Here is a 13987-nt window from a genome sequence, read left to right as displayed (position 1 = left end):
CGGATATTCGAGTATATTAAAATAAATACAAATAGAAATATTGATCTGATCTTACAAAACTTTTAAAAATTCGGATATTTGTTTCGCACCGACCTCCAATTAAAAATAGAAAACAATCAATATTTTCATTTTTCTTATAGCAACACATAGTTTCCCTATGTTTGTTCATTTTTGGTTAGCACACGAAAATAAGAACATTATATATTCGTAAATTTTTGCTACAAAAATGGGAATTTAATTTGGGAGAAAAAAAAAACGAAACCGTCGAGTCGACATCCAAAAAGACGAGAAGGTAATATGTAACTACGCGAATATATATTTTATACATTTGTGTTGTGTGTATATATATTGATTCATCAATTCGCTTTCCAGCCCCTTCTCTCTCTCCTTCTGCCTTTTCCATAAATCTCTCTCTTTATATTTCTCGACAGTATCACCACCGGTAAGAAAACTCGAGTTCGAAATCGTGACAGTTAGTTTAACGGTGTAGAGGAGTAACAGCTAAGCAAGAAAAAGGCGGTTCTGTCTGCTGGAAAGGCGGTAATAGAAGTTTCTCGAGAGAGAGACAAGAACATTAAAAAAGTCGTTGATGATGTTGAAACGGAGTCGTTTCGTTTTGTCTGATCGGTGGTACTCACTGCTCAACTCATAGGTACTCTCTTAGGTTTAAGAGAAGGATAAGAAAAAAAAAAGGAGATTGTTAGGTTGGCGTTGTGATGGGGAAGGTCGCGGTTGCGTTTGCGGCGGCTGCGGTTGTGGCCGCTTGTTCTGTAGCGGCGGTGATGGTGAGGAGGAGAGTGAAGAGTCGTAGGAAATGGAGGACTGTGGTGGAGATTTTGAAGGAGTTGGAGGAGGGTTGTGATACTCCGGTGGGGAGGTTGAGGCAAGTGGTGGATGCTATGGCCGTGGAGATGCACGCTGGATTGGCTTCTGAAGGAGGCTCTAAGCTTAAAATGCTCCTCACTTTCGTCCATGAGTTGCCTAAAGGGTAATAATGCTTTTCTTTTATTGTAATCTACATTGAATCCGTGTCCCTTAAGTTTGATGGATATTAGTGGAGTGGAATGCTTTGTTGCTTGATTGATTCATAAAGTACACTGTCTTTTGCTCAAGAATCTGAGTGATGAGGTCATTATTGTTCTTGGTGGCTCTAAAGGGTCTCGCCTTTGAGCTTTAGTTGGAGCCAAGGAATTAAACAAGTGTCAGTGGGTACCATTTTTAGCAGGCACAGATCCTTTGATTCTGTTCTCTCTTTTTTTTTTTGTCTATTGTGAAGTTTACATCTATTATAAAAGCTTGAAGGAGTTTTCCTTTTTTCGCTCTCTTATCTCTTAACCTTTTCTTTGGTATCTTGTTCCTATCCACTAGATTGCTACTGTTCAAAGGAAAAAAATGTACTAGTTTCTTCATATTGTAGCACTTGATTCTCTCTTTAGTGTTGCATGCAGCTCTTTTTTAAATTTTCCTAAGGCATTCATTGACAAAGCTTCCACAATTTATCTTCATTTGAGTCTGATAATGTAACTAAGTGCGCATTGGGAGATGTATTTCAATTTGTTTGGTTTGTAGTTGGTTAGCTTACATCATGCCTGCTTATTCCTATATTTACTACATTCAATTGTAGCATTTGTGTGTAGGATATGCACTGACTGATTTTATTTCAGGACGGAGAAAGGAACTTATTATGCACTACACCTTGGAGGCACTTACTTTAGGATTTTGAGAGTCCTTCTAGGTGGTGAAAGGTCATATCTAGATGTTCAAGATGTTGAACGACATCCCATACCTTCACATTTGATGAATAGCACCAGCGAGGTGACTCTTTATTTCTTTTTATTTCTCACCAGTCCTTGCTTGCTATTATATAATGTAAGTGCTTAATTTAGTGTATGTTATTCACATGATTGCAGGTTCTTTTTAACTTTCTCGCCTTTTCCTTGGAAAGATTCATCGAAAAAGAAGGAGACGGGTCTAGTTCACAAGGTGTTAAAAGGGAACTTGCATTTACGTTTTCGTTTCCTGTCAAGCATAGCTCTATATCTTCAGGAGTTCTAATCAAATGGACCAAAGGTTTTGAGATTAGTGAAATGGTTAGTAAAATGATACTCTTATAGTACTTAAATTTCTCTGCAACTCATGGCTTGGTTTGTAGATATTGTCTCTTAGTCATTCACATAGTTATTCAACAGTTACTAACTTGATTGTGTATCTGATATCCTGAAAGCACTATTGACTTAACAGGAGTAGATGACCTTGACCTTAATCATTAGCTGTGTTATTATTATTTTGTGACATTGTAATCGATTTCTTGGCATTTTGTGGGAGTTGACATTTTGCAGAGAAAAGTTATTTTATCAACTAACGTACAAATCCTTATCGTTATAGGTTGGGAAAGACATAGCTGAATGTCTACAAGTAGCGCTGAACAGAAGAGGCCTTGATATGCATGTTGCGGTTCTTGTAAGTGCTTCGTCACCACATTTTGGAGGCCTTAGCTGAACTTTAGAAAAATATCATGAAACAATTCTTAGTTCTTCATGGAGTTTTCTTATTTTTTGAGCAGGTGAATGATACTGTCGGAGCCTTGTCACTTGGATATTATCATGACCCAGATACAGTTGTTGCGGTTGTATTTGGAACAGGTAGTAATGCATGTTACTTGGAACGAACTGATGCCATGATCAAGTCTCAGGGTCTGCTTACAACTTCAGGAAGCATGGTACTAAAAATTAACTCATGGTCTCTTCTAAGAAACCATTTATCATACTTTAAGATCCCAGAGTGTAAAAAATTTCGTTCATTCTTATGTTTCAGGTAGTCAATATGGAGTGGGGTAATTTTTGGTCCTCACACCTGCCAAGGACTTCATATGACATTGACTTGGATGCAGAGAGTTCAAATTCAAACGAAATGGTAATCTTTGCTTAACTTCCTTTTTTCTTCTATCTGGTATTGCATCATGAATAAGCATCAAGATCTTTTGGGTTTCTTTTTATACAGGGATTTGAGAAGATGTTATCAGGAATGTATCTGGGTGACATTGTTCGAAGAGTTATTCTTCGCATGTCACAAGAATCTGATATCTTTGGACCCTCCTCTTCTTTGTTATCTGAGCCTTACGCTCTTAGGTACATTTCCTCTCTATCGCTTGCTAAATTTTTGAATTGTTGTCTAATAATTTGATGCTTGATCTCACATCGTGTATCTTCTAACTATCTAATTAGCAGTTTGTTACTTGATTATAACTGTATCTACTTTAATCTCTCAGAACAAACTCAGTCTCAGCCATGCATGAAGATGATACACCTGAGCTGCAGGAAGTAACAAGAATCTTGAAAGACTTGGGGGTAACTATATAATCTCACCATCATAAAACTTGTTATAGAACTTGATGAAGCTCAACTTGCATGTAAAACGAACAAACAGGTATCAGAAGTACCATTGAAGGTGAGAAAACTCGTGGTGAAAGTATGCGACGTGGTGACAAGAAGAGCGGGGAGGCTAGCAGCAGCAGGGATTGCAGGGATCTTGAAGAAGATAGGCAGAGATGGAAGCGGAGGTATCACGAGCGGGAGAAGCAGAAGCGAAATCCAAATGCAGAAGAGAACAGTTGTTGCAGTAGAAGGAGGTTTGTACATGAACTACTCCATGTTTAGAGAATACATGGAAGAAGCTCTGGTCGAGATTTTAGGAGAAGAAGTGAGTCAGTACGTGGTCGTTAAAGCCATGGAAGATGGTTCTAGCATTGGCTCTGCTCTTCTCGTTGCCTCGTTGCAGTCATGATGAATATAGTCATCGTTCCTATTATTGTCTATAGAATTGGTTTCTGCGTCTATGTGTGTAAATGTATTTATTCAATATTTGTTTGTTGTTAATTATTATTGTTATATAGACGCATAGAACATAGCTTCTGTGTAAATGTTTAGGAAGGTATTATCTATTCTTTGTTTCTTATATTCTTATCATGTGTATGGGAAAATAGGTAATGGTTCCTCTAAAAAGTCTTTTAGACTATGTAAAGAGATGAGGATGATAAATGGAAGTTATACTTCTATTTGCTTTTTTATTTATTTTCTTTTGATTTTTAGTGACCAAAACTACTAAAAGAAAATCGTCATCAGCAGCTGCAAACTTGGAATCAATGAGCTTACAGGAGAAAAAGATAAACTTAAACATTTAGAATGAGTTAGGAAATTTAATCATATTCTGATTTTAAATCTGGTAATTCTTTAATTTTTGCTAAACTGTGAATATTCAAAAAATTGAAAAGTCAGGATTACAAAAGCCTAAACGTGAAACCTTGGCAAAAAAGAATAAAAAACAAGGCAGTCACATGGAAGTAGATTAAGATAGAGAGCTATCTAATCCAAAGTTGCATAAAAAGAGAGAACTTCCTCCTATGTCTTCTCGCACTGATGGTGTTGCGGATATCCCTATCAATACTGTTGAAGGTTTCACGTTTAGGCTTTTGTAATCCTGACTTTTCAATTCTTTGTCATAAGAGTTCTCTCTTTTATTAAATCTCTTCAGATTTGATGAGTAAGGAAAACTCCTTCACAGGCTTTGGTCAATAATATGGGTTGCAGGGTTGGTGGCTGAATGACAACGTGGTGCACCTTTGACCTTTCCCTTTATCTAGATTCATGATGGTGTTGCGGCATGTGATGCACATCGTACATCTATCTTCACTTTTCTAACGAGTGAAGATCCAACAGAGCGACTACGAATGTAGCAGCCCAGTTGGTTTAAGCGCAGGCATTGGTGTTGTGCTTTTGGATTTGATCCACCGTGGTAGAAATGTTTTACACCAAAATGGTATCAGAGCCGGCCAGATCTCGGACCTGGAGAATAAGGACCTCGGCACAGAACCTCCGGGTAATAAAAAAAAATCCAATAGAGCGCTTAAGCTCTAACTAATAACAAGTGACACACACACACCCAGATCATAGTATCTAGAGAGTAATCTCAAAATTACTCAAGATTTCTAAACTAAAAATGCCTTGCACAAACTAATTTAAAGCAATTTTTTTTGTTTTTTTCTTTAAGTTTATAATCTTTTTTATCAATATTTTGTAATGAGAATAAAAAATGTAAAAGTAAAAAAGTAGAACACATGTTTAGCTATTAAAAGAATGGACATAATCAAATAGTCCGTCCTTTCTATAAAAAAAGTGGGAAAAATTGTTTATCAAAGATAGAATTTTTAATTTTCTAAAAATATATTATTTATAATAATATATTGTAATCTTCAAAAAGTTTATTAAGTTACTATTAGTTTACCATTAATGATTTTTTTTTTGTAAACTAAAAGATATCTGAACCTTCTGTCTAAATAATTTTCATAGGTCTGAACCAGCCATCACTAATACCGATAACATGGTGTAAAACATCATTTCCAACGAGAATCGAATTAGGAGTGTAATAAAACCTACTCTAAACACTAAACCACTAGCCCAACGCACCGTTGGTACCGAAAATCGATAATATAAATTTAATGTGTTTTCTTTATATATATATATATATATGAACAAATAGAAATTTTTTTTTTTTATGAAACAAATAGAGTATTAATGATCATAGATACCATCCCACAACCTTGAACTCAAAACTATGATTGACCAACTTCAATTACAAATGACCATATTCTCAAATGTCATTTATCTTTTATCATCCACGACTATACTTCCAAGCTCCTCTATTTATGCTTGAAGATTCAAACTACACCGGCTATCCATCAATTAATCAGAGTCCAATATGAGGGCTCATTAGATCATTCCAACAAACAAACTAGAATTCAAATCAGTCATCCAAGTCTGCACTAGTAAGTAAGTGTTTGATCTCTCATCTACTAAAGGAAAAATCAACAAACGTAGGCATCGATAGCCAATAGATTACAAAGGATAAAACCGTCATTTAACTACCATCAATTATTATAATATATCTTTTGAATTATTAAGAGCTGAAAAGGACGAAACATCATCCATCTCATCATAGTCATCCTCCATTTTATCATCATCATCGCACACCAATAGCCAAAAAGGAAGACTTTTCTTCTATCAGTCAGTCTAGAGAGCACAGCGAGAGAACAAAGATGAGTTCATCAAGAAAGCTTCAGGTCGTTTCACCAGTTCCCGCCGACATCGACATAGCCAACTCCGTCGAGCCTCTACACATCGCCGAGATTGCTAAAGATCTCAATCTCAGCCCTCTTCACTACGATCTCTATGGCAAGTACAAAGCAAAGGTCTTTTATTTCTTCCCTCCCTTTAAATAGTAACTATTCATGAACCTAACTCTCTAAGTTATGACATGTTTGAGATTCAATTGAAACAAGGATCCGACCGAACTCTGTTTTGTCTTAATGATTTAACTTTTTCGAAAAAAATCTGTTTTTGGTCATGTTTTTGTGTTCTGTGATAGTTTTCAAGAGATTGCTGATGTTTTAGATTCGATTGAAACAAGTTTCCGACAGAACTTTGTTCTGTCTTAAATGATGTGTCTTGTTCGAAAAAAATCTGTTTTTGATCATGTTTTTGTGTTCTGTGGTAGTTTTCAAGAGATTGCTGATGTTTTAGATTCGGTTGAAACAAGTTTCCGACAGAACTTTGTTCTGTCTTAAATGATGTGTCTTGTTCGAAAAAATCTGTTTTTGATCATGTTTTTATGTTACTAAGCTCAAAGTTCATAGATTTTAAGGTTTAGAAGTTCTGATCTAATCAACTGATGATTGATCTCTGTTAACTTCTTAGGTTCTGTTGTCTGCGTTTGATGAGCTTAAAGATCGAGAAGACGGCTACTATGTAGTCGTTGGAGGGATCACTCCAACTCCTCTTGGAGAAGGCAAGTCCACCACCACTGTAGGCCTTTGCCAAGCCTTAGGCGCTTACCTCGACAAGAAAGTTGTTACTTGTCTTCGCCAACCGTCTCAAGGCCCCACCTTCGGAATCAAAGGAGGTGCAGCTGGTGGTGGGTACAGTCAAGTGATCCCCATGGACGAGTTCAATCTTCACCTCACTGGAGACATCCACGCCATCACTGCCTCCAACAATCTCTTAGCTGCTGCCATCGACACTCGGATCTTCCACGAGGCGTCTCAGTCAGACAAGGCTCTTTTCAACAGGCTGTGTCCTGTTAACAAAGAAGGGAAGCGTAGCTTCAGTGACATTATGTTTAGGCGTTTGACTAAGCTCGGGATCTCCAAGACCAGCCCCGAGGAGCTTACACCCGAGGAGGTTAAAAAGTTTGCGAGGCTTGATATTGATCCTGATTCTATTACTTGGAGGAGAGTGATGGATGTTAATGACCGGTTCTTGAGGAAGATTACTGTCGGTCAAGGCCCTGAGGAGAAAGGGATGACTAGAGAGACAGGGTTTGACATCTCCGTGGCTAGTGAGATCATGGCTGTTTTGGCTTTGACGACTTCTCTTGGTGATATGAGAGAGAGGCTTGGGAAAATGGTGATCGGTAACAGCAAGGCCGGGGAGCCGATAACAGCTGATGATCTCGGCGTTGGAGGAGCCTTGACTGTTCTTATGAAAGACGCTATTCACCCTACATTAATGCAGACGCTTGAAGGAACACCTGTCTTAGTCCACGCCGGTCCTTTTGCAAACATAGCTCATGGAAACTCATCCATCGTTGCTGATAAAATCGCGCTGAAACTGGTGGGACCTGGTGGGTTCGTGGTGACTGAAGCTGGTTTTGGCTCTGACATTGGGACGGAGAAGTTCATGAACATCAAGTGCCGTTACAGCGGGCTGACGCCTCAGTGTGCGATCGTTGTGGCGACCGTTAGGGCCTTGAAGATGCATGGTGGTGGGCCTGATGTTGTTGCCGGGAGGCCTCTTGACCGGGCCTACGTGAGCGAGAATGTTTCCTTGGTTGAAGCTGGATGTGTGAATCTAGCGAAGCATATTGCGAACACGAAGGCGTACGGTGTGAATGTTGTTGTTGCTGTGAATATGTTCTCGACGGATAGTGAAGCAGAGCTGAATGCTGTGAGGAAGTTTTCTATGGATGCTGGTGCTTTTGATGCTGTGATTTGTTCCCACCATGCTCATGGTGGCAAAGGAGCGGTAAAATATTCTAAAACTTGTGGACTGGACTTTCTTTTTTGCAGTCTCAACCATATTGAGAGAAGAATTGTCTTGTTGTAGGTGGATCTTGGTATTGCTGTTGAAAAAGCTTGTCAAAACATTACTCAGCCACTTCGGTTTCTCTACCCATTGGAGATCAGCATCAAAGACAAGATTGAGGCTATAGCCAAGTCATATGGAGCCAGTGGTGTTGAATACTCGGACCAGGTGATTAATCATTCCTAGACTATAGGACTGCGATTTTTAACCGAACTAAACTTGCCAAAATGAACCGAAAAGTTCGGTTTTCGGTTAGATCGGTTCGAAATTTTCGGTTCGGTTCGGTAATCAGTTTGTTCGGTTTTCTAAAAAATAATAATTCCAAACTGTACCAATCTTAACCAAAATTCTGAACCAAATTAACCAAAATCCGAATCGAAATAACCAAAATAACTTAACCAAAATAACTGAACCAAACTTAACCAAAATAACTGAACTGAACTTAACAAAAAAAAATTGAATTCTATTCAATTTAAATCGAAAATTTGAATGAACTAACTGCAAAACAGAAAACTTTGGTAATCTTCTTTAAAACCGAATTAACAAAAAACCGAACCAAACCAAACTTTTTCGGTTTACTCCGGTGAGATTTTGAGTGACCCGAAGAAACCAAACCCGCATGCATACTAGAAGAACTCATTCTTCTGGGACTTTTATATTTCTGACTTGTGATATGTGAATACAGGCTGAGAAACAGATTGAGATGTACACTCAGCAAGGCTTCTCCAACCTTCCTATATGCATGTCTAAGACGCAATACTCATTCTCACACGATGCATCTAAGAAAGGAGCACCTACAGGGTTTGTGTTGCCGATAAGGGATGTAAGAGGAAGCATTGGTGCTGGGTTCATATACCCATTGGTTGGTACAATGAGTACAATGCCTGGACTTCCGACCAGACCTTGCTTCTATGAGATTGACATTGACACTGTCACTGGAAAAGTTCGTGGCCTTTCTTAATTTGGTGGATTATTCAAAGCTGATCACCAACTTCCACGAGTCTTCTTTCTCCTTAATTCAACAATAAAATGTTTGTACATTTGATTTGAGTGTGTTTATGTTTCAATTGAATAAGAACATATTGTCTTTCTGATTATTGTCTGGAAAACTTACTCTTCACATTTATATATGAATAAGAACTTATCTCCTTTCTGATCAGTCTCTGAATACTCGCTCCCCACATAATGCCATGGTTCAAGTCAAAGCTCAAGATAATGTTACAGAGAAAGCTGCTTATTATTAATCAATGTGTTCCTTCGATGAATGATGAGAGGCTTGTAGAATCCATCTCTTTGAAATGAATAAGAATATCTCTTTCCTTCTAATTGATCTCTGAATAAAACTCACTCGTTCACAATCATGTTATTATTTGGCTCAAGTCACATAACTCAATGTAAAGGTTACAGATAAAACTGTTGATGATCATAAACAAAGAAAGCAAATGAGAAATACATATTCTTTCTTCTGGAAAATCATATTATGTGATATCATCAAAAGCAATAGCAGGTTGAAGGAATCATGCACTGGGAGGCTTGTAGAGCTTCTCAACCATCTTCCTATACTCTGCACAAGAATACAAAAGAGACTTAAGAAACTCATAATGCATGTGTGAAATCAGTATCTGCATATATTTGTTTACCTTCTTGGTTGCTCCAGAGCTGAGCTGCTTGAGTGTTCAATGGCGAGCTGATGTTTGGTTCTGACAAACACAAAGACACACACACTCAGATATTGGATTAACAAGCCACATGGCTTACACGAAAATCAAAGGTTATGCTCAATAAAGTACCTCCCAGAAGGCTCTGAATCGACAGTAGTATTGTCCTCACGTCATAAGCAGACGACCATTTATCCTGCCCAATTAGATAATGTGAAAACAAATTAAAGATATTCCTCTAGATTCTGTGTAGCACACAAGTATATATGTATTACCTGAAGAATGTCCAAGCAGATATTGCCATAGAGATCAACGTTGGGGTGGAAGCAAGTAGTCTGGAACTTGATCTTTGGAGGTTTGAAAGGATAGTCATTGGAGAAAGAGAGGGAGAGCCTGTACTCAGTTCCTTCAAAGACAGTGTCTTTGCTTCCTGTTATCGTCCCTTTCCAACAGAAGATGTTGTCTTCCTCTGGGAAAGCAGATATTCCCGGGTCACCACCCATCTGCAAACAACCCACATACATGAGCATCTTAAGTACATCAAAGAAAACTAGCTCAAGATTTGCTTAATGTCAACAAGTGAAACAAAGTTAACTCACCATTAATCCCATGAGTTCAGATTGCAACCTGCGTTCAAGTAAAGAGAAATCTTGATTAAGAATCTGGGTACGATAAAAATCAAAGCTTTGAGTAGTATAGAAACATAGCACTCTTCTCTAAGTAACATTCTAACGAACAGTTTGTATGCAAAGCTATAAGAGAAGTCTTCGCAACCATGAATCAAAGACAAACGAATCTGAGCTATCAATAATTACAACGAGACAAAAAAAAAGACAAAGGCGGGTTCTTTATGTTGCAGCAAGATGGAGAGATGCAAAAGGACAAACCTTTTGAGAACAGATTGGCTGTCAACAGTCTTAGTCGGAGGCGCAGATTGCTTTGATCCGTTTGAAGCCGGAGGATCTGCGGCAGGAGTATTCCCTTGGTACCCATTCACGGCAGCCATCGAAAAGATCGAAAGTAGAAGAAGAAGAGAAGAGAGCGAAAACAAAGATCCTTCTTCTTTCTTCCCTTCTTGCTATGAGTGAGAGAGCTATAGAGGAGGATCGATGGAAGAGCCACCGAAGGTTATAAAGGGGGTCTGACTGGGTGAAGACGACGTCGCTTTGAATGAAGAAAACATATCCCAACGGCTACTTGCCTTTTTCTTTTTCTTTTACAATTTTTTTTGTTTCTTTCCCAGAAAATAGTTAATTTTTGTTGACAAATGGCATAAACTTCTTTAAATACATTGTACTGTAATGTCTTTGTAAAAAAATAATAGAAAAAAATATCTTTGCAGATCTTAGATATGGTTAACTGTATTATGCAAGTGATCAAGATGTATTTAATAGATTTGTCTATATATTGATAAAATATATTATTTCTGAAAGATTTACTACTGTTTCTGTTTTGCTTTCCAAAATTACAACTTTTAAAAAAAATATCACAAAGACTTTAATTTTTTGGGTTCATATTAAATAATCTCCATTAACTGTAGTAAACTAGTAATCAACAAAATTTTAAGTTTAGTAAAGAGTTATAACTGTGTGTTTTATGTGTGTTTGTAGTTAACCGGGTTTACTTTCACCTAGTTTTTAAACCGGAGAAAGTATGCAAGAAACTTCAACCAGATGATGAAGTTGTTAAAACGTTTACCTCATCTCACAACACATTAAGCAGACAATCTCGTGCTGCAACTTTTTTTCTTTGAAGAAAAGAACTAAAAAACCTCTCTTATCCAGTCTTGTGAACTTGTAGAGAATCCCTTCTTCTTTCACAACTGAAATTATTTACCAAACTTAAGATGAATAATAAATGATCATACATGGGTGTCCTCTTTAAAGAACCGGTTTGGAAACTTTATGTGAGTTGTATCTTTTATTACACTATAAATCACTAAAACAAGATTTGTTTACAGACTCAACAAAGACTAGAGTATAATCTAGACATCACTGGTGGGACCAGGATAAGCAGGAAGAGTCATGATCCGCTTGTCTAAAACCGGACCTCCCACTGTAAAATGGTACAGACTCTGAAAACTTGAGTCTTTAATCCCAAGAACCTCATGAACCGGATCATCAAAATAACATCCTATCCCAGTTGCTGATATCCCCATTGCATGTGCTTCCAAGTACAAAACTTGCCCAACAACACCCGTCTCCCAAAACAGCCGAGGGTACATCCACGAGCCCATCTCCCTCATCACTGGTTCAAACCGAGCCACCATCCCTAGGCTGAAGCACCCATCCCCTGCAATGTCCTGCATCAACAAACCACCACCACCATGGTTCAACAAAGATCCAAGTGATATGCATCCAATGTTCAAGAAATCGCTAAGCAACTGTTAGACGCTTTATTAAGAATTATTGTTTATGCGGGTGTCTAGACCGATTTTTTGAACACCTTGCATCAATTTTTTTTAAAAAATCAATTCCGCCTAGACCAAATTTTAGAACACTACCCGATATATCCAAAGCCTGTTACCTGATGACATGATAGTCCTTTTGCCAGCCTTTGACAATCACCCTCGGCGAGCATATACAGAGGAAGATCCTCAGGGAAACCATCTGGTCTCCTCCACTCAAACTCAGACCTCATAGCTCTCTTGAGATCACCGAGATGATCCTCGTTTCTCACCAGAAAATACAAACCCTTGGGCAAACCCGAAACTCTATGCACAAAAAGAGCAAGATGAACCTCAGCACAGTCCCAAGAAAGAGCACGAAAGGGCAGTGCAAGCTGCTCTCCCTTGGTGGAAGAGCCAGAAGGAAGACAATGCATCAACATCTGGTAAAACGCAGACTTGTCTATAAAAGTAACACCGTCCATATCAACCGCGCTTCTCCTCATCCTCACGACTTGACTAACTGTTAACTCCTTATACGAACTCCTGCTAACAACACCACTCCCTCTAAAGCAAGAAGCATCGATTAAAGATGAGTTTGAGATCAATGAAGGCTTCTTGACTGCTTCAGCTGTATTGTAGATAATATCCCAACGCAAATGCTCTTTACTCAGGACATTAGGAGTCCCTTTCCACTCCAAAGTACTGAACCCTTCTCTAATAGCTGAGCTTATACCTTTGTAGTCTATGTTAATAACATCTCTAGCTCCTCCCTTGGGGAAAACAAGCAGCAAGCAATCAGGATGCTCAGACTCAATCTCCGGAACTTCAGGGAGATTCATTAGCACGTTGAGATCATCACTTCCTAATCCATCAAGAAGCTTCAACTCCCACCCCAGCTCTCCAGCTGCAACGGCCAGAGCAGCGATGGCGTGACCCACGTCGTGGTTACAGTACCGAAACGCGCGTTCTCCGTACTTCCAAGCCTCACGCCAGAAGATGGAAGAGACACCGATGAGGAAAGAGTTCTCAGGGAAGAACCTGGGGAAGAAGGTAGGCGGGATGTGAGCTCTGACCTCCAAAGAATGCTCCTTTGGAGCGTAGTGAGCCACGAAAGGGAGGTGGGAGAGCGAAGGGATGGGGGGAGAGATGAGGTAAGCCTCCGTGGGGTGCAAGTTACCGCTGCTGGGGTTGACGCGGAGAGGCCACGTGGAGGCTCCGGTGGTTTTCCAGGCGGAGAGAGCGAGGGAGTGGAGGAAGAGGTGGGAGATTGTGGAGAGAGAGATGGGTTTTGGAGGAGGAAGCGAGGAGGATTCGAAGAGAGAAGAGTAGAGAACAGAGTCGTGGCCCGAGTCGTGTTGGAGAGGGAGGAGAGGAGAAGAGAGGTATCTGCGGAAAGGGTTTGGCTGATTGGCCCAGTCGAGACCTCGAGGGCCTCTTGCGTAATTGGTGAAGGAGTGTTTTGTCTGGTTGTGGTACTTGAGAACTTGTCTCAGCTTCTCTTCTTCTTCCTTAAAGGTAGGGACTTTCAGAGACCTTGAAGAGGAAGAAGAGGAGAAGGACATGGCGGAGATAAGGGAGATTGTGTGAGGGATAGGGAGAAGAGAGGCTGAGGTGAGCCTGGATGAAATCGGATTCATAATTACTGAACCTGTTTTCTACTTCTTCTTCTTACAAATCGATCTCTGTTTGTTTGATTCTTTCATCTTCGACATGTTTCTGGAAACAAATGGTTCAGTTCCAAAGATTTCTGAGTATCATTAACCGGGATTATTGTACCGGATCTTAAACCGGATTGTACGTATTGA

General features: G+C 39.2%; 4 protein-coding genes across 5 annotated transcripts; 2 read left to right on the top strand and 2 right to left on the bottom strand.

Moving 5' to 3' along the window:
• The first annotated feature begins 146 nt into the window (after positions 1–146).
• Positions 147–3875, top strand: LOC103871346 (hexokinase-3). 2 transcript variants are annotated; one of them, XM_033272551.1, is made up of 10 exons: positions 147–292; positions 432–988; positions 1665–1815; positions 1911–2090; positions 2386–2460; positions 2564–2719; positions 2815–2913; positions 3001–3128; positions 3269–3347; positions 3427–3875. In XM_033272551.1, exons 2-10 carry the CDS (start codon positions 717–719, stop codon positions 3781–3783), a joined length of 1497 nt encoding a protein of 498 aa, XP_033128442.1. In that variant the 5' UTR covers positions 147–292; positions 432–716; the 3' UTR covers positions 3784–3875. The 2 variants fall into 2 exon arrangements, with proteins under 2 accessions (XP_033128442.1, XP_009147837.1); XM_009149589.3 differs by lacking the exon at positions 147–292 and having other exon boundaries at positions 348–988.
• Positions 3876–5975: 2100 nt separating this feature from the next.
• Positions 5976–9294, top strand: LOC103871345 (formate--tetrahydrofolate ligase). The gene is made up of 4 exons (XM_009149588.3): positions 5976–6244; positions 6750–8075; positions 8157–8303; positions 8821–9294. The coding sequence occupies exons 1-4, from the start codon at positions 6092–6094 to the stop codon at positions 9094–9096; spliced, it is 1902 nt and encodes a 633-aa protein (XP_009147836.1). The 5' UTR covers positions 5976–6091; the 3' UTR covers positions 9097–9294.
• A 140-nt stretch (positions 9295–9434) lies between these two features.
• On the bottom strand, positions 9435–10945 carry LOC103871344 (ubiquitin-conjugating enzyme E2 20). The gene is made up of 6 exons (XM_009149587.3): positions 10681–10945; positions 10393–10420; positions 10069–10296; positions 9926–9989; positions 9776–9835; positions 9435–9699 (listed from the first exon to the last, which is right to left on the bottom strand). The coding sequence occupies exons 1-6, from the start codon at positions 10797–10799 to the stop codon at positions 9653–9655; spliced, it is 546 nt and encodes a 181-aa protein (XP_009147835.1). The 5' UTR covers positions 10800–10945; the 3' UTR covers positions 9435–9652.
• Positions 10946–11637: 692 nt separating this feature from the next.
• LOC103871342 lies at positions 11638–13881 on the bottom strand. Its single transcript, XM_009149586.3, has 2 exons — positions 12320–13881; positions 11638–12095 (listed from the first exon to the last, which is right to left on the bottom strand). The coding sequence occupies exons 1-2, from the start codon at positions 13817–13819 to the stop codon at positions 11778–11780; spliced, it is 1818 nt and encodes a 605-aa protein (XP_009147834.2). The 5' UTR covers positions 13820–13881; the 3' UTR covers positions 11638–11777.
• Positions 13882–13987: the final 106 nt, after the last annotated feature.

This window comes from Brassica rapa, chromosome A06 (genome assembly GCF_000309985.2).
Source record: "Brassica rapa cultivar Chiifu-401-42 chromosome A06, CAAS_Brap_v3.01, whole genome shotgun sequence".
Taxonomy (NCBI): domain Eukaryota; kingdom Viridiplantae; phylum Streptophyta; class Magnoliopsida; order Brassicales; family Brassicaceae; genus Brassica; species Brassica rapa.
Note: the sequence above shows the minus strand (reverse complement) of the source record. Positions and strands in the feature narration are given on the sequence as shown.

Excerpts from the sequence above, each read along its gene's own strand:
- LOC103871346 (XM_033272551.1), top strand. The coding sequence starts at position 717 with ATGGGGAAGGTCGCGGTTGCGTTTGCGGCGGCTGCGGTTGTGGCCGCT. Across the intron at positions 2,091-2,385 it reads GTTTTGAGATTAGTGAAATG|GTTGGGAAAGACATAGCTGA; the intron begins GTTAGTAAAATG and ends TTATCGTTATAG. Across the intron at positions 2,461-2,563 it reads ATATGCATGTTGCGGTTCTT|GTGAATGATACTGTCGGAGC; the intron begins GTAAGTGCTTCG and ends TTTTTTGAGCAG.
- LOC103871345 (XM_009149588.3), top strand. The coding sequence starts at position 6,092 with ATGAGTTCATCAAGAAAGCTTCAGGTCGTTTCACCAGTTCCCGCCGAC. Across the intron at positions 6,245-6,749 it reads ATGGCAAGTACAAAGCAAAG|GTTCTGTTGTCTGCGTTTGA; the intron begins GTCTTTTATTTC and ends TTAACTTCTTAG. Across the intron at positions 8,076-8,156 it reads CTCATGGTGGCAAAGGAGCG|GTGGATCTTGGTATTGCTGT; the intron begins GTAAAATATTCT and ends GTCTTGTTGTAG.
- LOC103871344 (XM_009149587.3), bottom strand. The coding sequence starts at position 10,799 with ATGGCTGCCGTGAATGGGTACCAAGGGAATACTCCTGCCGCAGATCCT. Across the intron at positions 9,990-10,068 it reads TCTGCTTGGACATTCTTCAG|GATAAATGGTCGTCTGCTTA; the intron begins GTAATACATATA and ends CTAATTGGGCAG. Across the intron at positions 9,836-9,925 it reads GATTCAGAGCCTTCTGGGAG|AACCAAACATCAGCTCGCCA; the intron begins GTACTTTATTGA and ends TGTGTTTGTCAG.
- LOC103871342 (XM_009149586.3), bottom strand. The coding sequence starts at position 13,819 with ATGAATCCGATTTCATCCAGGCTCACCTCAGCCTCTCTTCTCCCTATC. Across the intron at positions 12,096-12,319 it reads AAGGACTATCATGTCATCAG|GACATTGCAGGGGATGGGTG; the intron begins GTAACAGGCTTT and ends TTGTTGATGCAG.